The following is a 25707-nucleotide window of genomic DNA, read 5'->3' as shown; positions in this document are numbered from 1 at the left end:
GGAGGAAGAGGAGGAGGAGGGGGGGGGGATGTCGAGGAGGAGGGGGATCACAGTCACTGACAACTCTGCCCTGAAACAACAGCATTGCTCCCACACCTTCGGCGGGTGAGCAGGCAGTTGTTGCTTCCACCTTACCCCATCTCTCTGCGTCTCTCAGTTCCCCCTCACCATCTCACAGCAGAAATAAACGATCACGTGCACACTCACACACATGAAGACATGGACAGAAACTCCGCAGATCAATGTCAGCACGGTGACACACGCATGCTCGAAATATGTTGGAGCTGTTGGAGGCTGTATTTTCAAGATCCAGGAAAACTGAGAATGCAAGGACAGAGTGGTCAAAAAGATTCTGCAAGCTACGCACCACTAAAAGCTGCTTTAAAAAAAAAAAGGGGGAGAGAAGCGGGGACGGCACACGGGTGTAAAGTAATCTGATTTTAAAACCCTAACAATGAATCGACTGTGCAGTGCTGCAGGCTTTGCAGCTCATGTTTTCTAAATAATGTTGAAAGAAGATAACTAATCTAGTTATGAGTGCATGGAAATGCTATCTACACTATCTGCATTATTGATTTTGTACTGTATGTGTTAACATAACACATTAAATAGTTAAAGCACAGCTATAAAGTGGACACTGCTGACTCTGGATGTTACGCCTCTGGCTTGAACACATACACCCTATTTCCCCTGCTGTACCGCTGCATTATTATCTATCCTTCCTGTTTGTTTAATGTCTCTTCCACTACTTGTAGTGGCTTGCTTCTCTGTAGGTGGTCTATAGCTCACAACATGTAGTCTATAGCTCACAACATGTAGCATAGTGTAACATGTAGCAGGTGTTTACCAGTGGGCCGGTCAGAGTGGGAACTGGTGATGAGTCAGCAACACCAGTGGTGAAAGAATAGCAAGTCTGATAGTGTCGGATATCACAGTTCTATTGCATGTCTTGACTGGCCAGTGAGATCATAAAGCTGTGTGTGTGTGTGTGTGTGTGTGTGTGTGTGTGTGTGTGTGTGTGTGTGTGTGTGTGTGTGTGTGTGTGTGTGTGTGTGTGTGTGTGTGTGTGTGTGTGTGTGTGTCATGCTCGGGAGTCATGTCATCTGTACTTTTTAAATCCCAGTCTGCCTCAGGCCTGGCCCCAAATAGATTCCCTACAGTGTTTAATATTGATTGCATGGACCGGAGCTTTTCTTTTCTTTTTCGTTTCGGCGAGAAGTTTTACAGGTTATTGTAAAAAAAACAGTTTCGGAAACAGGACATTGAAAGTTGATGTCCTTATTAAATGTTTCTCTCTGTCAAAAGCAGCTGGTGGAACGGCACATTATTGTTTCTAAGCGAGATATTTGTGCAGGTCTCTTGATGTGTGTGAGTGTAGAAAAAGAGACAGATAAACTTTGTTTAGTTGGTTTTGGAAGCTAAAAAAGTTTGATTGACCATTTTTATATCCATAGAGGATTTTAAAGAAAAAACACATTCATTTCTCATGGGAATGGGAAACATAGTTTTGGAACATTTTCATGGTGTAATGTGTGAAAAAGTTTCCACGTTTTTCCCATGTTATATGTAACATGTGTCATGTGACCAACATGTGGAAAACATGGGATGGTCATTTGTTTTTTTCTATAATGAATTTATGTAGAACTTTATGTAGAAAGTAAAGTGCCATGCATCTAATTATACCCTCCAATCATCCTACGCATACATATAGACAGTATGTAAGACATTTTCTCCACCAATAAGATACACAGACAAAACAGATGGAGTTCTTGAATTAAGCAGTTTTTCAGCCTAATGACACATTCTTTTATGATTTATTTCATGAACTATTATGTGCAAATATATGCCGTATTTGCTAAAAAAAAACGTTCTTTCCAACATATCAAAAGCCTCTAAAAAAAAAAAGTCAACGATATCAGGGTTGGATTGTAGGATGAACATTATCAGCCATCTGTGAAAGCTGAATTTATGATTTTGTTTTTCTGGGCCTGTTTCAATCACCATCACGGGAGCTTTTATATTTATGCCTAATCAGCAGCCCAAGCACCAAACATGGATAAACAATTAACCTCTAAAAGCACAGTTTGTGCTTGTCAGTGGTAACACTTGTATCAACAATATGGGTTTTTATTTGATATCATACCTGGGCAAACTCAACCATTTAAACATTTAAAACTCACCTGCAGTACCGCACTGCAGCTTTTAACGAGGCATTACTGTGCTCCGAAAAACCCTTTCCGTTATACTTTGCAGATTCAACAAGGGAACATTTTGCTCATGTTGCTGCAAGCACCATCAGACCCCAAAATACATTGTCTACTGCTGGATAAAGGGGTGACAGTCAGCCCAATCAGAATTTTTTTGTCCTGCACTTAAAGTTTCAGGCAAGCTACAAGAGGGAAAATGCTACAAGGTGCAAGCATGACAAAGCAAAGTGAAGAGAACAGTTGTAGGGATTCAGTGGGAGAGTACATACTAGAAAGAAAGATGCTACAGCACAAACATCTAAAGCCATCTCTAGAAGCCTGTGCTGCAGTGTTGGTGGAGGAGGCCCGCTCGCTGCCACTCAGAGTCCCCCTCATTTGGACTGTGGAATTGGAAATAGTGTCTGGATGTGGGTGAGCAATGTGGCAGGCTGTCTTTGGGAGATGACGGGGGAGGACAGGTGGTTGTGAGTAAGTGGGTTAACTTTACCTTTGTTGACTTGGATGCCCATGGCTCTGCTGACTGTCTGGCTACATTCAAACTGGGACATGACAACAAACATGCAACACAAGGCCCAGTCAGCAAACAAAGGACATAAAACAGGAAACAAAGGAAAAAAAAAAAAAAAAAAAAAAGCAGAAATCAATAAAATGTATGAGTGTGAGGTTCACATGAAACAAACTTAAATCAAATTCATACATGAGCAAAATGAAAGTGACATCAAACAATGCAGGGGCAGATTGAGTGGATGCCAGAATGGGATGGTTATTCTACAGCTGTCAGTGGGCTTTGGGTCGCTGAACCAGGGCCAGCCTATTTTGAGGTTTCTGCGGGTTTATCTCATTATATTATCAAGGTAATGATAGAATCTAGATTGCCTATTCAGCAGTGGCATAATTTATTAAGGGGCACAAAAATAGACCGTGCATAGCAGTCTTTAGCACCACTTACCCCCTTAGCTGGGAAGGAATATGTGTCACAAGTAATAAGGCCCTTCAAAGGAGCAAAATCTGGTGAATGTAGGGTAAATAAATTCCATTAGTGCAACACATTGCAAACAAACGAGCAATCAGACACACAGGCTTGGTTTGCTGCTGTCTGGGCCTGTGCATTTCAAGGCCGGCGCTCCTGTAGAGAAAACAGTTTCAGTGAGCAATTCCGACCTTTTCACCTCCCTTTAATTGGCCCAAGGACACTAAATGAGCTAAATTAGTGTTGCGCCTGTTGGCGCACGGAGCCAGTGTTAGGCTTGTTCCGCCTGGACTACCCGTCCCCTCATTAGGAGCCACTGATAGAGCCAGTGTGCTAAAGCTACGCACTCCGCCAGCCTTCGGTTTTCATAGGCAATTTATGTGGAAGGATGAAAACAGTTGACGAGTTTATACTCGGCACGGAGAAGGGGGCAAGGAAATAATTAAAAACAAGCTAATGAGAGGAATTAATTATTCAATTAATGCCTCAAACGTGCCACCGAGGACTGAGTTTAGAGGGAGAAATGGGGAAGGGAGGGAGACGGCGGGAGAGAAAATGTCCAGCTGTGAGGACGAATAGAGGGGAGAGTGAGATATGAAGAGGAAGAGGAGGGGAGGACTTGCTTTATTGCTGGAATGTGAAATTGATACCGCTTAGCAAATTGACTATCAAGACCTATGGGGTTTGCCAGTGCAGGCAGTTTACCTTCACTGAGTCAACAACAACAAAAAAAAGTCTTTGTCACTTAGAATTATACGTCTTCATTTTACATAAGAGATCCGCAAAGCATATACATTACCTCAGCTAAATTTCTCTACAGCGGCCAGAAAACACTGGTGGAATATCAATAACAGCCACTAATGTTTACTGTGGATGCATAAAGACAGCACCCCAGTCACACCTTTCTTTTATGGGGCAAGCAGAAGAACAATTGTCTCAGTCTACATCACAATAGAGTTCCATATGCAGCCTAACAGACAATGATTTAATCATAGAATTCCCACACACGCCTACAGCCATTTAGGTTGAATTACTAATACATCTTTCATAATGAAAAATTTGCTCGCCGTTCCTGCTCTGATCTGGCATCAGTGAAATGACAACAAAGTAGACTTGTTTCTTTTGTTTCTCTCCTTCGTACACAACTCCTCACTGTCTATCTGGAGAAGGAAGCCAATCCACGCTTCATTTAATCAAGAACACAGAAGACAAGGGAATGGAAATATATCCCATTTGAGAGCTAAAAATTACATCAGCCAAGCCATTATGCAACGCAAACTCTCTCTCTCTCTCACACACACACACACACACACACACACACACACACACACACACACACACACACACACACACACACACACACACACACACACACACACACACACACACACACACACTCCATCCCACACACAGCGATGCACGACACTGCTTCATTGGGCACGGCATGCAAATTTGTGTTATGACCTTCTGAACTCTGTGAAAAGGATAGGAAACGACAGGCTGACTCCAGTCACAGAGGCCAAGAAGCTGCAGCAGAGCTAAACAATAGTGCGGATGCTAAAGCTAATACATATTGTGTTATACACACACTGTGTGCTCTCTGTCTTCGGGTAACCCCACTGACTCCATTTGTATTATGCCTCCATTATGAGATGCACAATGAAAATGGACTCCATCCATCTGCTGGCCGCGGGGACCCTGCCAGAGCATCCACTGTACTTAAAGCAGAGGATGCGAATTTGTTTTCAGCATTATAGTGAAGCCTGCTTTCTATCCACTTCAACAGTGTATTACAAGTGTTATCACTGCAGATCTCGTTCTCATATGGGGGCAGACGACTGTATAGAAAGCCCACTTGAATTCAGGTCAGTATCTGTTGTTTTAATGTCAACACAGCAACTCATTGGCTAACACTCTCACATTAGCACACGGGGACCTGTGTGACTTGGGGGCCTATTTTCTGAATGCAAAACAGTTACTATATGTCTTTCTGCATTTATAATGCATCTGGAAGTCCCAACGACCCAGATCCAGAAGACATATATGTCTGTGTCTCAGCCCGCAGCTGACCTTTCTTAGCCACAGTTGAGCCATTTTGCTAATAGGTTTTTAAAGGTCATGCATATGGATTTTGTTTTAAAAAAAATAACATCAGAATATATTACAAAGAGCGTCATCTACGTTTATTTTCAGATGACAGGAATAGCTCTAGCCAGCTTCAGCGTCCTAATAGAAGAGACAGGCAAGGTGATTTTCAACATTGAGGTTAATGGGGACACTTGTTTTATACTGTCTGACTCCCCCTTCCTGTCCGGTCATGCCTTTCCCCTTCACTTCCATCCAGTAAGAATAACACTGATTCATAAAGTCACAGCATCTAGCTATCCGTGTGGTAAATATAGAGATTACCAGTTAGCGGGTCATATGAGTGGGTGGGATCGAGAGAGAGGAGGAAAGACAAAGAAAAGCAAAACAAGAGTTTGAAGGATGTGGATTGTATCGATGGCACATGTAATGCCCAAGACCCCTTCAAGCCCACTGCACTTACACAGAAAATTGGATGAGATTTGAAAGTAGGAAAAAAAAAAAATGTGCCCATGTCTTTCAGTCAGAGACATTTTCTGATATCCACTCATCTCCTCAAGACAGCCAACACAGAGATCCTACCTTTCCGGAGTTAAATGGATCAGGTCTCTTCTGAGCCATTACACTTTTATGATATTTTTTTGAGTCTTACAGCACCCATACAAAGTGCATAGTTTGGCTTTTTTGTTTCAGTGCCAATGAACTTGTTTACGGACAGAATATAATGGTTTATGAGGTAATTATAAATCGGTTTGGACAATGGGTCATTGTCTTGATCAACGGATTCATCACTTGGTTATGGTGTTTAGATCACAAGGTTTAACACCGAAATGGACACAATGACTGAATGGATCGTCACGCCAAAAACACAAACCCAAACAGCATAAAAAAGACACTCCTGAATCGCACCACCATACAAATCCATTTCCCCTGGTGTAGTGGCTCCAGGTTGTGTATTTCAATATGAATTTGCACAGGGGTTGATAAAGGAAGAGGGAATTAGCATTCATTACATGAATGCTGTAGCACCATGGGTGTAAACTATGATGCACTGAACAGTTACACCACCACACCACTTGGGGACCTAATATAAAATATTGAGGTTTGTCAAATACAGTCACTTCACGATGAGGCAGCACAGACAGGAAGAAAACGAGCTACTACATGAAGTAAATGTATAGTTTGAGACTGTTTGTGTTACTGTAATTATAGACCATATTGTCTTGAAATAGGAGGTTTTTTTGTGTGTGTGGCTTACACACTGGAAGCAAATGCTATACTGAAGTACCATACTCTGAATATAGTTTGCAAAGCTCTACCCCCTCAGTTTATGTTGCTGGGCCTGTCAAACTTTCATTCTCACAACATGTACAGTTTAGTATGCTAACAGTGGCTAACACATTTTCATTTCTAGCTGGCAGCCATTAATTTTGTCAGCTGAACTGTTACCCGACGTGGGCAGATTTAAGCTGCAGCCGACTGTAAATACTAAACAAGTGAACCAGCCATGCCAATGATTGCAGTTTATACTACAGAAGATAAACACATCATGTAATCCCTTCCTTAGCCTGTGTGCGTTTGGTCTTGGAAAAGCTAGAAGAAAAAAAAAAGACACCATCCGCAAAGTATCGCTCCTACTTCACACACAGAAACACACACCACAGCTCGACACGTGGAGGAATCCAGAGCTTGACAGGCCTAGTTACAGTTACTCATCGATGATTGAACAGTCACAGGAGGGATTTAACAGTGACATGGGAATTGCATATCTCTTGCTGCATTAAAACAGCTACAGAACAAACAGTGGTAAACTATAAGATACGTATTGTTGCATGTAGCGCATCGATTCAGGCCCTACTTCAGCATGAGTTAGAGGGGCTCTGCTGCATGAGGTTTTATGTTGGCTTTAGCATGTCTTACGTTGACTTTCTTTGTAAACAAGGGATGCTCTGCGCACTAGCGATGGCTCTGTGCTTTGCCTCGGCGGTGGGGGAGGAGGCACCTGCGGTGGACGAACACCAGCCATGGTGGTTAGAAGGGTTACAGGGTGTTTAGGGTGCTGTTTAAAATAATGTTTAGGCACTTTGGAGGAGAGAGAGAGAGAGAGAGAGAGAGAGAGAGAGAGAGGCCTGTAAAAGTTAAGGAGGTTAAGTAGTTTTTGAGGTATGGCCTCAAGTAGACGACTCATCCTCAGGCAGGTGAGGGGAAGTGAGGCTTTTCCTGCTTCTCGTTTTGCCTGGAATTGGCCGGCTTCCTTTATCATTAAAACGTGAGGCACTCAATAGTGCCTGTCCTTAAGTAACAAAGTCAATTAGCCATATGAAGTGTGTTTCAGCGTCCACAGTACTTTGGGTGTCCAGCCGTGAGACGATATCTGAGTGAAATGCAGTTATCTTTGCTATTAAATCACTCATGGGGTATATGTGAAACTCACTGTCAGCGTCTGTCGTATGACACAGAAAGGAGCTTATTAAAGTTATTATGAAATGTTTATATCATTATTCGTGTGGTAATTGTCTCTTAAACACAGTTTATGTGCTCCAAACACAAGCAACTGCAACACAGTGATGTCAAACATAAAACAGATTAACACACAAACAAAATGGAACAAATGGACGCGCACACACACACACACACAAACACATACACACTTATGGCCACAACCACACACAGAGGCATGCAGCCACGCACGTAGGGACTCTCATATGCAAGTGTACGAACATGCACACCCACCCACACAGACACACACCCTTCTCATCTCCATAATTACTGTACAGTCAGCATGTCCGTGTCTGGGGGTGACTCTCAAAGTGAGATGTTGACAACAGCAGAGCTGAACTCAAGCTGGGACCCGTCAAAGGCCTGACACTGATAGCATTATCCATACAATTATTCACAGTTAAGTGAACTGCCTACTTACTTTTAACATAATGGATTTGGATGAGTAAGCCATATCTATGCTGCCCTTTCATTTGCTAACTTATGTGACGTCATGAACCCAGAGGAAATATGTATTCCAATTTGTCTTAATTAGTTTAAATACAGACTATCTATTATTTGTGACTGGCCTTTCATTCCTTTTATATTTGGCCATAATCTCAAAGCGCACCTGAGCTCCCTCTGAAGTGCATTAGCATGCTGCAGTGCAACTGTTAAGGACCACAGGCTTCTAATATATGGCTCATGCCTTTGCAAACAGCCTGCCATTTTTCTTCCCTTCCATAAAATATTTGCCTGGCATGAATGAATGGGGACTCTGCCAGCACTTCTGAAAATCTTGATCAAGACATTGAGCAAATGAGGAGTGAAGGATAAGGCTGCCGGTCTGGCATTGGGAAATGGCAGCATGTTTGCAAGTGTGTGTGTGTTTGTGTGTGTGTGTGTGGGGGGGGGGGGGGGTGTGGGGGGGCTACACAGCATTGGGAATATGAGAGATGTCAGACTGGCCTCTGTTCCTCCACTGGCGGTGTAAATTAGATGTGAACCAGCATGCCGCCGATGCCAGGGGAAAGTACACCTTATCAAGGCTGGCTAACTCATCACGGCGCCACGCACTGAAGCTCAGCAGATGAGTGCAGTGTGAACGTGTGAGCACGTGTTTAAATCTTAATGAAAGTGGCCCTCTGAAGGTCAGTGCCAAGCAAGTGGGGGACTCTTTCATCTGCTGCTAATGGTGTATTAATGATTCAAAGATGCTTCTGTGTCTCATGCGCACAGGTGCCCACCCAAGCACCCCCCACAGACAGGCACAAACCCACCTCACCTTCTACGCAGACACACACACACACACACACACACACACACACACACACACACACACACACACACACACACACACACACACACACGAGAGAGAACAGTCACATACAGTACATAAAAAAATGATACAGACACATTAGCCAGTTTGACACAGGTAAAGACAAAGCACTTGTGTGTACAGGCAGATGTGTGGGGGAATTTCTTTCAGCAATTCATTATGGTAAGGTGATTTGGTAAGAGTGACAAATAGTTTCACAGGTCCTCAATTGCAGAATTTGGATTTCATTAACCTGCTATGATTAATTATTCCTCAGCTAGCTGCTCATGTGATCAACTTTTTTGAGAGCTATTTAATAAGGGACCAACCACAAGTGGAAATAAATTAAGCTCAGGCCAATTATATCAGGTATAAAAGTAATTTACAGTATGAGAGATGGAACAGAGTGTGCCTCTGAATAAATATTTATGAGGGAGTTATTGTCCGATTCTTCAAGGTTGTGATAATAAGTACAACAGTGAATTAATCAAAAGGCAATAAAAAAATATACAGTATTCACATTACTTCTGAATTCTCTTGTTAGAGCAAACAATGTTTTCACGTCGAAGGCAGCAATTTGGCTGGAAAAAAGACACCATAATGAAAACAGCCGCTTTCAAACAAACAGGTACCTCTTGTTTGTCAATGACGGGGAGCGTTGCTTCAAATTTTTATGACTCTAATTGTTTGAAAGCTGCATATACAAGTAAATACAATGTCACCATAGTGCTGGAAACATTTAATCGGTGCTGACCACTTTCTGTGAAGTGCATTACTGCCATCATCATCTGCTTTCCGGTGCCAGTTCTTGTGTGCTAAAAAGGGTGGGGTTTAAGGATTTGTGACAACGTGCTGGAGGGAGTGGCGGTGCATGGGTATATGGCGGGTTCCCATCCCGCTTTTAGACAATGGTCTTACCTTGAATGTGGACATGGCTGGGTCCCTGCTATACCTGTCTATGGTGTGGAACTTGGACGAGTGGTTGAGCTCATGGTACAGCTCAGAATGTCTTTTGCGAGTGTGCATCACTTTCTGGAAGGGAAGAAAGGAAGGGACAGCAAAAATGAAGCAAATAGAAACAAAGCAAAATGAGGAGGGAGGAATGTAGGGGCAGGCAGGGGAATGGAAATGGGTAAAGAGGCTGAGGGACTGCAGTGATGCCAGCCATGAAAAGGGGTTAGAAAGGGACGCCGCCGACAGATCGATCGATTGTTGGCTCATGCTCATCCATCAGAATTTGGCAACTGGGAGTACTGCAGAGGAGTCCTTTCAATGAAAATTTGGTGAAAATAACTGACGAAAATGCCATCGTCACAGCCTGACGCCTGCAAACGGGTGGAACTCAGGTTTTTGTCAAACTCATTAAACGTCTAACAGATGGACTGGAATGTAACTATCGCCCTACAGAGAGGATATTTTAACAAAAATGTTTTTCCATGGGTTCTGAATATGTCCGCAGCTAAATCCAGATCTGCAATTCTCTGACAGCAAACAGTGTTTGTCAGTGCCTCTGCTGTCTCTCCGTGCTAATGGGCAGTGCCGGGGCTGCTCGGCAGTAGCTAATCGTCAAAGCAGCTTGTGAGGTTGAAAGTGACACAGGGGCAAAATGCCAGGACTCACACCCGCACACTTACCGGCCAGTACTGGCGCTTAGCACTGGCTCCAATTACTCCAGAGTGGGCAATCTCATCTCTGCTCAGCTAATTTCCTTTTTTTTCTGGTTGTCATTGAACGGTAAACTGAAGAAACTATGACCTCCTTTAGGTGGTCGTCATAACGTCCAAAACTATAGAAGACTCAACAACAATGCAAACACTGTTGATGAAAATGATAGAAAATTTAGAATCAAGCACTTTTGGTGTTTGATCCATAAACAATCTGGAATCAAAAGATGGAATATTTTAACTTCTGCTGCAGAGATTCAGATTTTTCTTGCAAGCACTCTACCTTGAAGTGCAATACTAAATCCCTGGAGTACACCTTCGAATTTTCAGAAAGGTACTTCCCTTAAAAGACTATAACTCAAGTTTCAAACTTGTTGTTGTTAGAGGATATGTTGTATAGTCTTGAAAAGTTAACTTTTGACAGTTTAAAGGGATGGCCAAACTTAATGAAAGGGGAAAACAAACGGGGTTGAAAATGGCTTTACCTTCCATTGAGTCACAGAAGTGTGCACTTTCTTGTTTTAGTGGTTCTTCTATACCACCACTTTTCTCAAAAGTCAATTGATGAGAAAAGAGGTGATTTCAAGGAGAGCTAGTCTCCTTGTTCATGAGGCAGCCAAAGATGTCTCTCCAGTAAATTTGCCAGATAAGTAAAATGATCAGCCATAATCACTGTTAGTAGCTTGCCATCGCTCATACCCTGTATACAAATGACATGTCTCCGTGGTGGGAGGTGAATGTCCAGTCTTTACGCCAGTCCAAACGAAATGGAGCTCTACCCAAAAAACAAGAGCAGCAATGTCAAGGGACGAGTTGGGTTTTACCGTCGAGGTATATTTACAAGAGACTGGAGATTCACAGGTCATTCTAAAATAAACATACTCACACACACACTGCCAAACCATCTCGTTCCAACAGATATAACCAGCAAAATCAACTGCGGCCACATACTGAACGTGTCGACCCAGAACGGAAGTACTAGTATTTACCCAGACACAAGAAGCACTACTTTGCTGTTTCTTCAACCAGGACCTCACAATGACCTGACACGCCTCGTCTAGATTTAAATCTACATGTCGGGGGGGATGTTTTTGTCTCCTTGATGCTGTAATGAATTTACACATGAGCCTATTCTTTATGGCAGACAGTATGTAGGGACATGTTTAAGGCCATTGTTGGAGAAACAGCGCACTATGTAAGGTATGTCTGAAACAGTTCATTGTTCTAAGAGCAAAGGGAGACACGGGTGCGAAGGGAGGGGTTTAGCAATGCTGTTTGCTCCTGTATGTGTTACTCAAGTCCTGGCAGAAGCACAAGAAAGCAGAGACAGGCTGATGACAGGGGATAAGGTCCGAGATCTTACCTCGAAGTCCAGCTCAGAGTACCGTACTCTTTTCCTCTGGAAGAGGAGGGGCAAGGGGAGAGAAGAAAGCATCAATGACCACCCCTGGACCACTAGTGAACTTTCTCCATCTCAGTCTCTTTGTGGCTCTGAGTGTTGTTGCTCAGTAACAAGAGAAGGGCATGCACTGGCTGCCCAACATGATACAGATATTCTTATAAATTTCAAAGGCAAAAAGCAAATTATTCTGTCTATTTCAATGTAATGAGATTAGTGAAGTGGAATAACCCAGAATTACAATAAAATAATAATTTATCGGCTCACATACACCCCCCCCCCCCCCCCCAAAAAAATATATATATATATAATCGTTACAACTCTGGCATAAATCATCCCCTTTGCTATTTTTGGAGACTTTGTTGGATACATTCCGATTAAAAGAGCTGCAACAAACATATGAGAAATGTTTTTCATCCTCTAATCTTGTTTGGCCCCTGCTGCTCTCATCTTAAGTGCCTCCAAAGCTATAGCAAGTGGCACATGAGCCTTAATTTAACAGCTGCAGACATTTCCAACTCATCTGGCCCTGACATTGCACTGAATTACATTCCATTTCTGACTTGCTATCTGGCTCTTGCTGTCTGCCAGATTTGCATTTGGCAGGGAGAGGAGCTCCTCTCCACAGTTAGTTAAAAGCTGTATTCATTCTTTGAAAGGGCAGAGTAGCTGATCTGATGCTGCGGCAGCCAAGGTTTTAGACACGTAAGGGAATGCAAACAGATAGAGAGGTAAGTTTCCTCTGAGATGTCCTATTCGCTGTGTGAATTCACCCATCACTGCTTCGGAAACAAAATGCAATCACTCCCTTGGTGAAAGGGGGAATCCTTACCTTAAACAGAGACATTCCGTGATTGAGTTAGCTTTGTAATATGGCAGACATGCAACATGCATATACTTGTGTAGTATATTGCATGTTTTGGTGGGGACACAGATAAAGCAGTCATTTACACGCTCATACAAAATTCACAATGAATCCTATCCCTCTATGATTTTCTGCTATGATGGCACAATGGTCCAAAAGTCATATCCAGTCGAACACTAGTGTTTCACTTGTTTGCATACAAGCACAGAAGATACTATGTTACGTCTCAATCTGCTGGTATCTACAGCACGATGATGGGATAATATGCCCAGTGAACCTTTTTCACGCTTTGTCTACATCATTTGGAGTTTTAATTTGTAAGCTTCTAACTAAAAATCAACAGCGAAATGAACACGATGAGTACATTTGCGTGATCCCTTCATTATGGCAGAACCGTGTTTGAATTGGGGAGTAAAACACTGCTGTGATTTAATCTTGAGAGGCACGCTCTGATATCCATCTCCAAATCAAGCATATTCAAACAGGGTGAAATTATAGCAGTAAATTACATCCAGCTGGTTTCTCTGCAGATTTTTTTTTTTTTTTTTACCTTGGTATTCATGAGTGCACTCATAGCTCTTCTGACAGTGATTTTTTTTTTTATGAGTTTTAATGACTCGCCCTCAACGTCCTCGGCCTTAAATGAAGCATCTGCACTTTTCGGTGAAAGTGTCGTTTCCATCTCTTTAATCAACTTCGTGAGTCAGCAAGATGCCATCGGGAGGAAGATCCAAAGTGTGTGTGTTTATGTGTCCGTGCTTGTTTTTCTGTGGATGTATATGATCGTGTGTCTGTGTCTGTGTGTGTGTGTGTGTGTGTGTGTGTGTGTGTGTGTGTGTGTGTGTGTGTGTGTGTGTGTGTGTGTGTGTGTGTGTGTGTGTGTGTGTGTAAAATTAAGGTGGGCTGAAAGACATTCACCAGGGGTATTTCCTCTGATCCTGTCTGTCTCAGTCCATCTGCTGCACCACCTTGTACCATTAGGAGGGAGTATCACACACATACTAAACTCACTCACACGGAGACGCTAAACTAATAAGAAGCTGTCTGTCATTATGAGAATAACTCATTTCAACGCTCATTGTCTCAGTCAGCAGCAATAAATACTACTCAGCTGAAATATAATAGCAGCTATTATAACAGACTTTTTCTTTGACACACAACTGTGTTAATATCACAGAGGATGGATTGTTGCTGTGTATGATAGACAACATGAATTAGAAACGATCTTGTTTGAAGTTTGCATTGACTTGTTTAGAGGCCATACAAATATGAGGCATACAGTCAGACTTCCTTTCGCCAACCACAACATTTTGTATCGATAGATTCATGACAGAATAACTTATTTAGTCTAGAGCAGAAAATTACTTCCCATTTTTCCCCGAGGCAAAAATACATTTTAACTGGATACAATGGTTGGACTTCTTCCTGATGCAAATCAGCTTATTTTAATAGCTTTCTTTAACTGATGCACATTAGATGCAAATAGTATTGCAGTATTTGCGTTTGTCTTAGTTTGAAGTGTTTCAATAGACAGTATACTATATAATTGGACCTCTTTTTCAGAGTGCTTCTAAACAATCCACCACCATATCTTATATAACACCACCACATCCATAACTATAAAACATGAGCTCAGGTGAAAGGTGAAAAAAAAAAAATCTACCACCATTGGGAACCCTTCCTTCCCTCATTCCTCACCCTCTGACCCACCTCAAGAGATCCTGCTGAGAGGCTGGTGTTGGCATTGGTGCTGCCCAGGTTGCGTGGCAGGGTCCTGGTTCTCTCCACCGCAGTTCCACCTGTCAGGATCTGTCTGACTGATGGCCTCTGGCCGGGCTTCAGCTGGAGAGAATGCCCGTGGGAATGCATGTGTCCTCCGTGGGAGTGCACAAGACCACCCTGAGCCATCAAGTGGCCGTGCCCATGGGGCATGGTTTTGATCGTCCCATAGGAGCGGTTGAGGTTCATAGCGATGTTCATGTCGCCCACACTGGATGGCACAAAGTCCGCCGGGTAGGCCTCGCTCTCAGCCGGGTGGAGGGTCAGGGGAGAGGGAGGCGGGGGGAACGGTGGGTCCTCCACCGCTATGTTGAGAGGCTTGTCCTCGCCCCCCAGTCCCAGGCCTCCTCCTTGGGAGGAGGGCGCTGGAGGTTTGAGACTGACCGTCCTACGGGGTAAGACCATGTAGTCTCCCTCCCCGCCTCCGCCGCTCCCGCCTACTCCTCCACTCCCTCCGCTTCCGGCACTTCCGTCCTGGGAGGTGTTGGAGGAAGGCGGAGGTCTAGCCCAGCCCAGGCCACTCTCGGTGCACAGGTAGATTGGAGCGCCGCTGCGTTGCTGCCCCTGCTGTCTCTGCTGGTCCACATTCACTTCCTTCTTCAGGGGAGTCTCACTCAGCTCATTGAGGCCTCCCAGGGGGGGGACCTTGTGGATAAAAATAAGAAAATTTCAGTTGCCCAAGAAATTTCTGAAAGCAAGACAATTATTTTGGATAATGTTAAATAGAATTACATTTTAATTTGTTAGCGATGATGCTAGGCTTCATAATAAAACACACATTTTGTCTTTTGCTTTCTATTTAACTAGATTTAGAATCCAATTTAAAGCCACTTGTTTTAATCTATTCTGAAGAATTACTTAAAAATCCAAAATGACCATTGACAATGCTCTCTGTGGCTTGACACTATTGGGCAACTCCAAGGTCTGACATTGCGCCTTATAGGCAGTTAATATGTTTTATATTTAGGTCTGTTTATTTAATCTTTTTCCAATTTGAGACAGAAAAGCTGACCACACTGCACCCCACTGATAATATAACCTGTCAGTCAGTACAAACTTCAATCCTGTACCTGTACAATGAGGTTGGGAGGGGGGATGTTCCCAGGGAGGGAGCTGAAGTTGACCCCCACTCCCCCTTCCTGATGGGCTGCCAGCTTGGGATCGTCCTCGTCGTCCAGGGAGATGCGGGATAGGGTCCCAGTGATGGTGGCTGGGTTACAGGTGTTCACCTCTTTGAAAATGACTGGAGGGAGACGGGGGAGGTGCAATAAGTCAGAGAGATGGAAACAGAGTGGAGGGTAGGAGTGAGATAGAGGAAGAGGAGTACGGGTAGTTGTTGAAAGGACAAACAAAAACAAAAATCAGAGGTCAAGAGTTTATGGGTGAAGAAAATAGAAGGGAGAAAGATAATATTTAGAGTGAGAAAGAGGAATGGATGAAGAAAAAAAATCAGATATTTTATGCCAAACAGAGGAAAGTTGACGAGAAGCAGGCGAAACAGAGACAGACGGCATGAATTAGTTACTGATACAGCTTTTGATGCAGCTGGGAGACAGATTGCATCGCTACAGAAAAGTTTCTCCTCTCATTTTTGGCTTATGCGGCTTACAGTAACCAAGATGAGTTTTGTGTCTGACACTGTGACCTTAAGTTTTGCTCCATCTCCAGATTTGCTGGTGAGCCAGTATTTTTATTAGCTTGGAGAAAGTGCCATGGTGCAAAAGGCTGTGTGCTTCAAATGAAATGGAGCCAAATTCCCTTGCTACTGTGTCCTGTCCCATATCTCGCTCAGAGGCTTATTTCCCCCTGCCCTGTTGTCGCATATCAGTGCAGGTCTGTGTGTGTTTAGGTTCTAATACTTAAATATATGTCACAATACTATCAACAACACAACACAAAACTACTTGCAGTTGCTTTCGGGTTAGTTTGCATGCATGTTGATCAGGATCAGCTACAGGCACTATACATTTCTAGAACAGCTACTCCAAAATGAACTAGCATCAATCTATCAGCACAACCAAATACAAATCAAACCATTTGGAAGCTCATGCCAGATATCATGCTCATTCGGTCACCATCAGAAGAAAACGTATTTACTCGGCGGCCCAAAAATCCAACTCTAGACCAAACCCTGTAGCACAGACTGTTTTCACGCAAACTGCAGTGATGTATCAAAATGTCAGGCTACATGCTTGATCAAAAATGGAAGCTGGATTCTGCTGAGAGTGAACACATCAGCAAGGATACTGGCTGAGAACAGAACTTTCAATTTTCTGTTTCTCCATCCTGTTGGTGTGAATGGATCTGACAGGATTGGACAGGTTTTGGGAAATCTGACCAATCCGATGCCCTCAGCATCTAACAGAGGTGGCCAAGAGAGGTACCTATAGACGAATCCGACACTGTTTCGTGTTCTAAAGTGCCGCCATTACAGCAGCAGTAGAGTGGAGCTGAAAATGAGAGCAGAGATGTTTGGATTGATCACGGTCGGCAGTCGCCCCGCTGCGACAGATGAAAGCAGTCGGTGCAAATGTGGAAGTTAAATAATCTCAAAGCACTAATCTGAAATTAATGGGCTGGGATACTGTATTAGGGGAAGTTTGACCAGGAAAATCTCAGCTGAGATATGTGGGGGGGCGTTGGCTCCATGTGTAGGCAGAGCGCTCAGTCAAAGTCAAGGAAATTAAAGGTTTGAGTTGAGTGTTAGAGCAGCTGAAGTTTTAGATTACATCCTGTATTTTAATGGAATTAATTGCTATATTTAGAATTTCTTGGCAGAAGGGCTTAAAAAGGAGTGGTGACCTTTTTACTTGAGCCTACAACCCGGATTCGTCTATAGGAATTATTGAAGTCTAGGGACAGATCAGGCAGAGTTAAGTAGGTCAGTTGGGTGCAACACTTACATGGGTGTCCTCTCTCTGCAAGGGTGGAGGGGGAAAGTGACTCTGTGTTAATATTTCAAAGCACAACACACACCAGACTGTAGTACATTTGTAACACATTCAAACACCCACACAACTAACGACTAACGAGTGAAACAGGTCTGAACACACCGAGGAGTGTTATTATCATGCACAATTAAACACAGTCTCATCCAAACATATGCTTGCTGAAAACGTATTGGGCAGAATCAGTGTGATTGATAAGGCATAATAATTTGCACACAATTGTGCGGAGATGTAGCGCATCATCTCCTGTCATTTAATCAACGTGCGCTACAGCGAGCTGAGAACGGAGCAGCCTGCAATGCAGTCGTACAAAGGAGCATAAAACAAAGGTGGAGAGGAGAAAGATAAATGAGGTGGAAGGGAGAGCTCACCTGTTTGACAAGCCAGGTCCACATCCTTCTCAAAATCCGTCTGAGAAAGGGAAGCAGGGTAGAAAGAGAGGAAACACAATGAGAATGAGCAAGTACATTCACTACATCAGTGGCAGAATAGGCCCAGTGAGTGATTGGATCTCAAGTGGTTATGATGTATCCAATGACTCTTATGCTCTGCTTCAACTCTATAGAAAAGGATAGGATCTGTTGCCATGGTGACACTTTAAGACTCAGCCGATTAGCGATGCCCTCTAAGAACAAGAGCGGGAAAATGTTGCTTTAAGATAATGAAATTTGTCCAAAGCCTTTTCAAACCCAGAAAAGAACCGAGAAAATAGCAGAATCGTGTGCGCGGCCTGCACTGCTGCTACTCTGTTCATGATGTGAATCAGTTCACAGCGGCAGATCCGAATACAGACTTTGAGAGAGAGAGACGAGCAGAACGCTGTGGAGCGTTCGCGAGGTACGTAATGCTCCTGCACGCCTCATCAGTTGCCTCGCCGTCGTCTGAATGGAAACAGGGACAGAAATTTACACAGCAGCAAAACTATTATCTGCTGTGCCAGCTGAAGCAAAACTTTGCCGTCTCCCAGACGAATTGGAAAAAATATACAATGTGGGGACAGAAAAGCTGTCTCTGATTCATTCACGCGGGTGACCAAGAAACAGACATACACACAACACCATGTTTGACCTGAACTCTCTATTCAAATGTTATGTGGATAAGGTACTTTGGTTTATTTATTTTGATCTTGAGGAATGCAGGGTGGCGCTGCTCCGTAGGGTACAACAACTCTCCCCAAACCTGTAGGGCCGCGAGCTGAATGAAGAATTGTTTTTTCCAAAATGGCCACCGTTTAAGTTTTTCTAAACTTCAGTGAAATTGAAGCTCATTACTATGCAGTTGTGGTGCTCCCTTTCTCTCACCACAGAGGCTCCTCATGGCCTCCATGGGATTCACTTACAAAAGCCTTTGTTTGGATAATCAACTACAGATTTTAGACAGTTTGAGGCAAAGAGAAGAGAAGGGGGGGGGGGGGGGCTGAGGAAGAGCTGAAAGAGAGAAGGAGAGAATGTGTGCGAAGGTCTCTGAGGAGCAGAAAAGCTCTTAGTACGCAAATCAGCCGCAGCAACATAAATGGGTCTCGGCTAAATGGACGAATGAGGATATGAAAGAAACCTCTCTGTCTCTCTCTCTTTTATCCAAACTGAGAAAAACAAATCAGCTTCATTTGAACCATTACACACCCTCTTTGGTTAAGTACAGTGAGTCATCAACAACAACTCTACGTAAATACCACATCAGACTGCAGCACAGACTGAGGAAATACGCTGTAGCGTAGACCCCAGGTTGAAGTTACTGCTGAAATGAAACACATAAATATACCAGAGACTGAGAAATTCTGCCTCACTTTGCAACGATGGAAATGCTTATACATTTAGCGAGTTTCTAATACATCACAGCTATTCCTACTTACACTTGAAGGTGCAATATGTAATCAATAACTGAGTCGGATGAAACTACAACTTTTTTGTTCTGGATTTGTCATCTTGCTGATAGTTAGATCAGAACATTGATATCATTCTCAGGTCTGTATGCCTAATATTAAGTTCCAGAATTTTGCGGGTTAGCTCAGTTTAGCACAAAGACAAGAATCAAGGAAATAGCTAGATTAAGTGACTGCATATAACAAAGTCCACCCGTTAACACCTCTGGAGCTTAATAATGAACATGTAGAATCTGTCATTTGGACCCAAAGTGTAAAAAGGACAAATTGTGGTTTTAAGTGGAAGTGCTGTATTACTTTTTTTTTTTTTTAGCTTGGAGCAATGCTTCCTGGACTTCAGCTGCTGGTTGTCTGACAACCTCACAGTGACAGAAAGATTCCTGAAAGTCCCTGTCCCTGCTCATTTTTCCTACTTTAGGACAGTATCAAGCTAAGCGAGTATTGACACGAGCTTTAAATTCACAGACATGAGGGTGTTACACATTTTCTCAATTTTCTCTAACAGTCAGCAAAAACATTTATATTGTCTATTTCCCTTTTTTTTTGTTAATTCATATTTGATGTGGAGTGTTACTTTACAGATTGCACCTTTAACATTTCTGTACTTGACTATTCATTTGCCTTTTCTACGGGTGACATACTGAGTGACCGCTGACGTGATTATGGCCGTGGTTATGGACATGGTTGTGGGTATTGTTGAGTACGGGGGTGTGCTCATGCGCGTGGCCGAGAGCGTGGCTGTGGTCCAGCCCATAGTTGCGGTCGTCGCGGATCAGACTGTTGTAACGGGCTTGCTGGCATGTTTGGTGGCTTGCTGGTGGGAGCGGCTGCGGGTGGCAACCCGGCAGGCACAGGGGTGTGCCGTAACGCAGAGAGCCACACTGCTGTCCACAGGGGCTCACATTTGCACACTTCTGATGATATAAAAAAAAAAATTAATGGAAAACATAAAGTTGAAATGTTAGAGGAGGACATCTAACCAGTTCTGTAGCGTTTAACCAATCAAATGATTTCCTAAAGATGGCTTTAATTCAGTTTTAACAAGAAGGTGTAGCTACACTTCTACATCTTTATGATGTCTCTAAATGTCAAGGGTTTAACATGCTAATGAGATTTCCTACGAATCCAGCAAGAGCACCTGAGAGAATGGTGTTCTCTGTAATTATGATGCTGATATAACTGGTGGCAGCCCCACCAAATTATCCATCACAATTAATGTTCTCAAGGGTATTGTGTCTCCCATATAACAGCTCTCCGTGCATATGTGCAGTCTGAAAAGACATCTTCAAAATCGTGCACGTTTGAGATGAGAAAACTGGATTAAACAAGAACGTTTATCAACTGTCTTCCTTGGGTGCAATAGTTGGCATGGAAACCAGTCGAAACTGTGAGCTCTGTGTATGATTACAATACGTTTAACCAAAAATCAAATAAAGCACACTTAAACGAATACAGAAAATGAGAATGTGTCATTATGTCTTCATTAAGCGCAGTGATGGCTCCAAAGTTTAATCTTGATAACCTCAGAGGAGCGTTCAGAGACCCATAATCGTTGCTGCAAACAGGTCTGAGGGAGAAATAAAGGGAATAAGAGATGTGGGCAGCTTGTGCTCGTAGTCGTGGCGTGACCGTACTGACATTGGCATGGCACTTCAAGTCTCCATGATTTATCACACTATTAGCCACATTTCCACACAATAACCTTACGGGAGCTTTGTGCTCTTTAAATAAAGATGAAAAAGTTTAGGTTAAATGTAAATAAAAGTGCTGAAGTGCCTGTTTTGATAAGACACGGTTAGAGTGTTAAGGGCAACGAGTTTTTAGGTTATACTGGATTAACTATAAAGATGTCAAAAAAGCTGTCATAACATGTCATGACATTTCATATCATAATATGATATAATAGCTGTGTATTGTTTTGCTAAGCAATATTAGTTGACAGCTTGTTCAGTTGTGGCATTACAGGAAGATAGTTCCAGGCCAGGAACTGGAGGGTTTAGAGTGAAATTGCATTGCTATGGGATGAAATCACTGATTTTTTGGAAAAAAAAAAAAAATGTATAATACATAAACAGGAATTAATTCCCGTTGAGGTAAAAATGGTTAAGGAAAAAAAAAAAAAAAGCAGGTATGATTTTGAGCACTTGGTTAATGCTTCTTTCTATTGGGGGTTGAAGCTTTGCAGAAAAAGCTCCAGCCTGGTTGATGTTAGTTTGAGGCAAATGGCGGGATGAAATGGAATGCTATTCACCATGATCTGCACCTGTCCATTCTTGCAGGAGTCGGGTGAGTTTTCACTGTCGTCTTTACATCCCCCCATTCGACAGCGCACCGCATCCTGCACCTGGGGGGGGGGGGGAGGGGTGTTAGAGAGAAAAAGATGGGAGGGGGAATGAGGGAGAGCAAGAGATGATGCAAAGGAAAGAAGTTAGTGGAGGTACTTTTATTTAAGTTACTTTGACAAATGTTGGAGCATGGGGACATTGCATATTCTTCCTCTGTATCACTGCAATGACAGGTGTACAGTGAATACAAATTTGCGTGAGAGTGGCAAAATAAATGGAAAAACCCGTATTCTCCACAAAGTCGCTCGGCTTGTACATTATATAACAGTCAGTGGAGTGGTATAGAAACTTCAAAGTGGCCTATTTGAGCCTTGTGGGAACAGTAGCTCACAGTTCTAATTAAAACCAACAGCATGGTATATGGATGTTCTAACCTTTCCAGCCGGCCTTCCCAGTGCCATATTGTTTTTCGTTATTCTTTCACATACGGCATCTAAGTAAACACACACCAGCCCCGCTGTCAAAGGGCCACTTGTCGTAGCACAGATCGAATCAAAAGCGTTCCTGTGCATTATCTTTCACAGCCAACTCCTTAGATTCTCTCCCTCCGTCGGGCTCTGTATTATACATGTCCCCGTTACTTGTTGAGAAGCAACATCATTTGTCAATGTTGCCACTGACAAATCCCATAACAATATCACTGGTGGAACCAAGTGTGCTTGTGTGAGTGGTGGTACAAAAGTTCCATTCTGACTGGGAGGTCTCCGTATCCGTGTGTGTGTGTGTGTGTGTGTGTGTGTGTGTGTGTGTGTGTGTGTGTGTGTGTGTGTGTGTGTGTGTGTGTGTGTGTGTGTGTGTGTGTTTGTGTGCACTGCTACAAACGGAGTGGATTGCATCCATGTCTGATTAATACTGCATGGACTAGCGTATTTGCTCCATTGTTTCATTTCTCATCCTCTGTGGCATTTGTTCCCTATTCTCCTTTAGTGTGTGTGTGTGTGTGTGTGTGTGTGTGTGTGTGTGTGTGTGTGTGTGTGTGTGTGTGTGTGTGTGTGTGTGTGTGTGTGTGTGTGTGCGTACTGGCACCCAATGCAGCTCATTCTTACTTCAAAGTGAAAAACCCTGGTGTGGGTAGCTGCCTCTCTCTCCACCTTCCTCTCTATTCCCTCCTCCCCCACTATCATCCCCTGCTTCCCTCTTGAATCACGTTTTTCTTTTTCTTTTTTACTCACATCTCTGCATGCAATTTTTTTTTTTCCTTTCTCCCTCCTCACTTAACTAAGTCTCTCCACTAAATCCTTCACATCTCTCCGTTGCTTTCCTCTCCGGCTGCCTCCTAAAACACAACCCCTCCGACGTCGCATGTGTTCACAGTCTCGCCTCTACTCGGTTGATCTCAGCGGGTCACATGCGCCGCTGTGGTCCTTTTATTCTCCACCCACATCTCACATACAGCAGACGCTATCACTGATCGCTACGCTACACTGGCACGCTTTGAGTCTGTATAGCCTACTTTACGTAATATCACACTTTGTACTGCCTTCTCTCTGGTTTTGCACTGTAACACTTGGTGATTCTCCTCCTCCCCGCTCCCGTCCTCCGGTGCGGCATTCCCCTCTGCCTGTTGTTCTGCAGCTACCAAGGATTTACGCTCAAGTCTCCTGCGGGGGATTTTCATACATTTACAATAAATAATTCCTGGATTTACTTTGCCCTGATGCCTTCCGCTTTTGTGATATTGATTTAATGCAGCTGAGCATCCAGAGCATTTAAAAATTCACTTACACTATGCAGTGCGTTCACTATCACAATGATCTCTTGGATAGAGGCAGAGCTGTGTGTGTGTGTGTGTGTGTGTGTGTGGTGCACGTGCATCAGCAACAGATGACACACTTACACTGATGGAACAATGATGACGTTGTAAATCCATTAACTGTGGCTAGTGCAATTGTGAGTTGGTCCAAAATGTATGTGTGTCAGTGTCTGTCTCAAGGGCACGAATGCATGTATGTGCATAATGAGTTTAGAATTCAGGATCCCCGGGGGCACCGCAAAGCCTGTGGCAATAGGCGCTAGGGGCTATTAGCTAAGGACTTATCGTCTTATTCCATACAGCATCTTATTAAGCTCCTTAAAGCAGACTTGGATCAGACGGACAATGCTGCACTATCACAGTGCATTATGAAGAAGAAGCCACAACACGGACATAAATACCATGCTAATCCCTCCCGTGTCTGATCCGCTTGTGTTCTGTCCTGACTTCGAACTGACCCGGAAACTAACGTGGCATTTACAAAGACGAATCCCACCTAGCAAAGGGAGCGAGTGTCAATGAGGTCACCGCGTGGTGCAGCAAGAAAGCGAAAGAGTTCATAATGTGCAGGATTGACACGCTGCTCGTTCACCAGAGGGAGGAAGCTGGACTCACCTCTCGGCGCATGGCGCAGTGGACAGTAATGATGACAAAACCCTGGACGGAGTCAAACACAGCAAAGAGGACCTGGAGGAGAGAAATAATTGATGATCATTAGTTAGAGCACATTGGTTTATTATGGCAGTGGCTTTTTTAAAACCGGGCACCCTCTAATAGTGATCAAATGCACCAACCACACCCTCATGCGTTACATGCCAGACGAGTCAAGTGAAGGCTTCAATGTCAAAAAAACAAAGTTGTTTTATATTGTTTGCCAAATTTGATGAGACCAAACAAAAAAATTGAATTACTAGCTAAATGTAAAAATATTTTTTTGTCTTCAAAAGTACATTTAGCTTACATTTCAGATTTTGATTTACAAAAACAAGAAGACTTAACACCTTTACTTTAATCATTCTTCACCATCCAGAGCAGCACAAAAGATGATTAATTATTTTGTTTGTTTTTCTTTGCTGAAAAGACACTCTAGTGTAGTACGGCTATAGCCTCTCCTCTCCACACAAAAAAAACCCTGAAATAAATATTGTGGGATGCTTGAACATTCTTCAGGCACCGCAGGCTGCCGGGGCACCCTCTTTGGAAACCACTGTGTTAATATTCCCTGTATTACTGTAATAGTGTAGTGAAATGAGTCAGTAATCATTAGAGAAACAGTGAGAGAATGAGATGAGTCATCTGAGTCATAAACGGTCATCACAGTCATTCATACTTCCATTCATTGTCTGTGTTTCTACTTGTGATGTTGACAGTGGGAATCGGTGGTTGTTCTTTGTTTAACACTATTCTACTGTTTGTCCTATTTTCCCACTGCCCTGTTCTTTATTTATACGTGCTATTATTAAGGTTCAGTCTTTTTGGCTTTATCTACTTAAATATTAAGAAACAAGGCTCCCTGAGCATCAGTTTGGGAAAAAAACAAACATATTGTAGAGCCAGTAGGTGAAATTCTAACCAAAAGAAGTGACTGAAATTAAACAGGGAGCAAACAATGCAAATGTATGATGCGCATCAAAACACAATGTTTTTTTATGAGTCTACATATTGGTCATTTTTGCAACTTTGCTTCTGTCTTTGTGACACGCAGGTTGTATGCTGAACTTTCTGATGCCTGCCAACATTTGAAAGCAGTCTTTTCGCAATGTGTGAGTCCAGTGCTGTGAGACACATCACCTGGAAGAGTGTGGAACGCCGGTCAGTTATGGCCAACACCGCCGACATCCAGGTCAATGCTAACAGAGGAAGAACTACACAGGAGCTCCACAGAGACGCCCTGTCAGACGGGAAGAAGGAGACAGAGGTGGGGAGGAGAGGGGAGAGAGGAGGGGAAAGAAGGAGAAGGAACAAGGGATTCAGTCTCAAACCAGACAGGCCGGCTCCAGTAAGTCACGTAACT

At 43.2% G+C, this 25707-nt stretch overlaps 1 protein-coding gene across 1 annotated transcript in view; it reads right to left on the bottom strand.

Moving 5' to 3' along the window:
* Positions 1-25707, bottom strand: part of adgrb2 (adhesion G protein-coupled receptor B2) — a 215354-nt gene that overhangs the window by 6017 nt on the left and 183630 nt on the right. The window contains exons 25-34 of the mRNA XM_069699156.1: positions 25485-25584; positions 24309-24380; positions 21847-21939; positions 20237-20509; positions 18085-18124; positions 17669-17683; positions 15836-16008; positions 14697-15410; positions 12086-12121; positions 9977-10090 (exon numbers count right to left, since the gene is read on the bottom strand). Coding sequence (XP_069555257.1) covers positions 9977-10090; positions 12086-12121; positions 14697-15410; positions 15836-16008; positions 17669-17683; positions 18085-18124; positions 20237-20509; positions 21847-21939; positions 24309-24380; positions 25485-25584 — 1630 coding nt within the window. The remainder of the gene's footprint in view (positions 1-9976; positions 10091-12085; positions 12122-14696; positions 15411-15835; positions 16009-17668; positions 17684-18084; positions 18125-20236; positions 20510-21846; positions 21940-24308; positions 24381-25484; positions 25585-25707) is intronic.

Source organism: Brachyistius frenatus, unplaced genomic scaffold, assembly GCF_029030835.1.
Source record: "Brachyistius frenatus isolate BFR_SWC_R1_liver_20210118 unplaced genomic scaffold, ASM2903083v1 Contig_2, whole genome shotgun sequence".
Classification (NCBI taxonomy): domain Eukaryota; kingdom Metazoa; phylum Chordata; class Actinopteri; family Embiotocidae; genus Brachyistius; species Brachyistius frenatus.
This window is presented reverse-complemented; position numbering and strand designations above follow the sequence as displayed.